The following is a 4,039-nucleotide window of genomic DNA, read 5'->3' as shown; positions in this document are numbered from 1 at the left end:
GGATCGGAGATGTGCCATGACGATGAAGTGAGCCTGGTACATAACGGGTGCCAATTTGGCATGGGGTGCATACCGTCATTTTCCATGGAGTGTGCCCGGATTTGCTGGTGTGTGGCATCCAAGATGGAAGTCTGGAGGATCAAGCCACAAGTTGGAGTTGCCAGGTCCCACATCTTGGGAATTCCATCCAGTGGACAGTAGAATGGGAGAATGTATATTAATGAAGTAGGATTAAGTATTAATGAGGGGAATGATGAATTATAATTCTAATAGTCCCCTCACCACTCACATGCCTAAACAACCAAGTGGAAAATGAGATATTTTGGTCTCAACATCAAAGGGTTTTGCTGGAAACCTCACCTGCTCTTCCCGAATTTCTCAGTCACAATTCACCTATGGCTGGGAAGATTCTGGCAATTGCTTCTACCTGTCTCCTGGTGCTGTGCATCACTGAACTTACAACCAGAGAAATCACAAACCTGTGTGAATGTCTCAAGCTTTAAATTAACTGACACACTGCAGTTTATTTGCTGTGAACTGTGGGAACAATTTGATGATTCCTGTCAAAGACAACCAACGTTAATATTTCACAAATCTGACAGCCTTAACTTCCTTAATTTCTAATGAGCTGCAAATCTTACCGTTTGTGCTTTAAAAACTGAAAATCTTTCCTCGTTCTGTAACTTCCCTGGGCACTTGCAATGCTTTCCATCACTATATCCTCCTCCAGTCTACACCCTTGCCTATTTCAGAAACCACTAGTAGCCCAACACCCTTCCCTCGGTTTCTTCTCCAGCTCTGTACACTTCCTGGGCTCTGGATTGCACTCAGTCATTTTGCTTCCTCATCAGTTGAATAATTGACTTAATTGGGCATTTCACTGCAATCAGCAACTGCTCTCTGAACTTGGATTGAGTCACCCCATAAATAAATGCATTTGTGCAACAATTTAAACTCAATACCATAACAGCAACTTCTGCAAATATATATAAAGAATCATTGTAATATGGGGGTTTAATTCCTGTAATGGTGTAATATAAAAAGTCCATAACATATAGAAACCAAAGCAATATGAAACTGCTGGATATGGTGAAGAGGAAAATCACAGACTTTCTTCTGCTCTCCATCTCTGGGTCACTGTGATTCTCTCCTTTGTTCTGACCTCTCAGTCCTTTGCGAACTTGACTGGTCACCAAAATGTGTCTGACTGTCAGAGCATTCAGTAACAGAATTAAAGCATACGGGAGCAATGGAGTTAGAATTTTATCAAACCAGTCAAATCCCAACCATGCAGGGTCAGTATGATAGCTTGCCTTCACAACACAGTATAAGGGAATATCATCAATTATCTGTCCAGGTTCGTAGGTAAAATAGAATGGAATGTCTTTTAAACAAAGCGTAATGCAGGTTGTTGCTAGAATCATACTTGCAAGTCTCTTGGTGCAATATTTTCTTTTCAGATTCTGGCAACATATGGCCACAAAGCGATCAAAGGAGAAAGTGACAGTGAACCAGACAGAACATTCTGTTGCTGCATAAAACAGGACAATGATAACACTGCAGATAGGAGTGATGTTCAAGAAAGATTCTGGGAAATAGTAAGAACTGATCTGCCACAGTACAACTCCGGTAATAATGACCAGTAGATCTGCCATTACCATGGCCACAAGGTAGAAGGTGGTACAGATGGAGAGACCGCACTTTCCCTGACACAGGATCACAATAGCCACCAAGTTAACTGGCAGAGAAAAGTGATTGCAAATTAGTGAATGAGTTTTTTTTTTACCATATCCAAAGATTTCTGACCCTCCTTGAGTCAAAAGTTAAAACTTTTCAAAATAGAATGCATCACTGAAGTGACTCTAACTTAAATATGCTCATTTTCATGCTTAATGGACATGCCCTGGGATGAGCAACCAGTCTGCTGAAAAGTTTGATGAGGTTGTGAATCTCTGATCTCACTTGTTCTAAGTTTGAATTGAATTGACTTTGGACTTTTGCTTGGAAGAGAGATGTGGCCAGAAATATGTGGACATCAAGAATGCAATACTCACCTCAGAAGAAAGAAAGGCGTGCATTTTGCAGGACAGCATGTGCAACACAAAACAATTCATAAGCGTACACAGTTTCAAAATGTGAGAAAATGCAGCGGAAGAAAGCAAGATACATGAGGGACAGAACTAAACATTTGGCTAAAAATTGAACTTCTGAAATTTAATGTAGAAAGGGACAGAGAATTGGGAAAGTAATCAAAGGAGGTAAAGGTTACAGGGTGCAGATTTACACATCATTGAAATTCACAGAGCAAGTTAGCCCAGTCAAAATAAAGCAAATGGAAAAAAAAACAATGTTTGTTTCTGATGAAATAGAATTGAAAAATCAGAGCTATTGTATTAAAACTGTAAAAAAACATTAAAGTGCAACATATGGCTTTGTTCTTTATTTTTCAGAAAGAACTTAAGAACAATAGATATTACAAAATGTTCTGCAATGGTATTATCAGAACCTTGAGATTAGAACAATCTGGAAAGAAGGACGAGGTTGGAACTCTTTCAAAAATAGACGGCCGAGGACAGACCTAAAGGAAACTGGACACTTATGAATGGGTTTGAGAGAGTCCATAAGACCATAAGACTATAAGGCATAGGATCAGAAATCAGGCCATTCAGCCCATCGAGTCTGCTCCACCATTCAATCATGGCTGATACGTTTCACAACATTCTCCCGCTTTCTCCACATAACCTTTGATCCCCTTGACAATCAAGAACCTATCTGTCTCCATCTTAAATATATTCAATGACCTGGCCTCCACAGCCTTCTGTGACAGCGAATTTCATAGATTCATCACTCTCTGGCTGAAGAAGTTTCTCCTTACTTCCATTCTAAAAGGTCTTCCCTTTACTCTAAGGCTGTGTCCTCGGGTCCTAGTCTCTCCTACCAATGGAAACATCTTTCCAACATCCATTCTGTCCAGGCCATTCAGTATTCTGTAAGTTTCAGTTAGATCCCCCCCTCATCCTTCTAAACTCCATCAAGTATAGACCCAGGCCCTCAAACATTCCTCATATGTTAAGCTTTTCATTCCTGGGACCATTCTCATGAACCTCCTCTGAACCCGCTCTAGGGCCAGTACATCTTTCCTGAGATATGGAGCCCAAAACTGCTCACAATACTCCAAATGTGGCCTGATCAGAGCCTTACAGAGCCTCAGAAGTACATCCTGCTTTTATATTCAAGCCCTCTCAAAATAAATGCCAAAGTTGCTTTTGCCTTCCTAACTACTGACTCAACCTGCAAGTTTACCTTGAGAGAATCCTGGACTGGAACTCTCAAGCCTCTTTGCACTTCAGATTTCTGAATTTTCTTCCCATGTAGAAAATAGTCCATACCTGCATTCTTCTTACCAAAGTGCATGACTTCACATTTTCCCATGTTGTACTCCATCTACCACTTCTTTACCCACCGTCCTAACCTGTCCAAATCCTTCTGCAGCCTCCCTGCATCCTCAATACTACCTGTCTCTCACTTATTGTTGAATCATCTGCATATTGAAAAGAAGGAATGGGAATAATTAAAACATATAAATAGCTATAAACTGAAGCAATTAACCTGAATGCAGTGTAGATATATTTAATAGCGTACTAGATATGGATGCTGTGTAGAAAGTAGTCAAAGATATTCTGATTAGGTCAAATACAAAGGCTCAGATGAAGCAGAAAAACTATCAGTTGTGCTAATTCGTCTGATTCTATGGTATAATTCTATGTAACCCAAGTACTAATTAATCAAAGTCATCAATTCCTTTATTTAGTGCACAATATATTTTATTAATAAAGCTTTATATTAGCATTGTAGTGCTGCATTGTTCTTATTGACTATCCAGGGACTCCTATCTGATGCCTGAAAGCCCTCATTTAAACTCTTCAATTAACTGTGTCATTGTCCAAAAAGACACACTTACTGATCTCAGGGCAAAGACTGACATAGATACATGTGTTGAGACTTTGCACCTCAGGTAATTACTGGTTCATCAAACATT

At 39.8% G+C, this 4,039-nt stretch overlaps 1 protein-coding gene across 1 annotated transcript; it reads right to left on the bottom strand.

Annotated features, from left to right (window-relative positions):
• Positions 1-827: 827 nt before the first annotated feature.
• On the bottom strand, positions 828-1,738 carry LOC125482271 (probable G-protein coupled receptor 139; the record flags this gene model as incomplete). Its single annotated transcript, XM_048594313.1, has 1 exon — positions 828-1,738. A coding segment is annotated over one exon (911 nt), but the record flags the coding sequence as incomplete, so codon positions are not given.
• Between the last annotated feature and the right edge of the window lie 2,301 nt (positions 1,739-4,039).

Source organism: Rhincodon typus, unplaced genomic scaffold (genome assembly GCF_021869965.1).
Source record: "Rhincodon typus isolate 14 unplaced genomic scaffold, sRhiTyp1.1 hic_rhity00008032, whole genome shotgun sequence".
In the NCBI taxonomy this organism is placed as follows: Eukaryota; Metazoa; Chordata; class Chondrichthyes; order Orectolobiformes; family Rhincodontidae; genus Rhincodon; species Rhincodon typus.
Note: the sequence above shows the minus strand (reverse complement) of the source record. Positions and strands in the feature narration are given on the sequence as shown.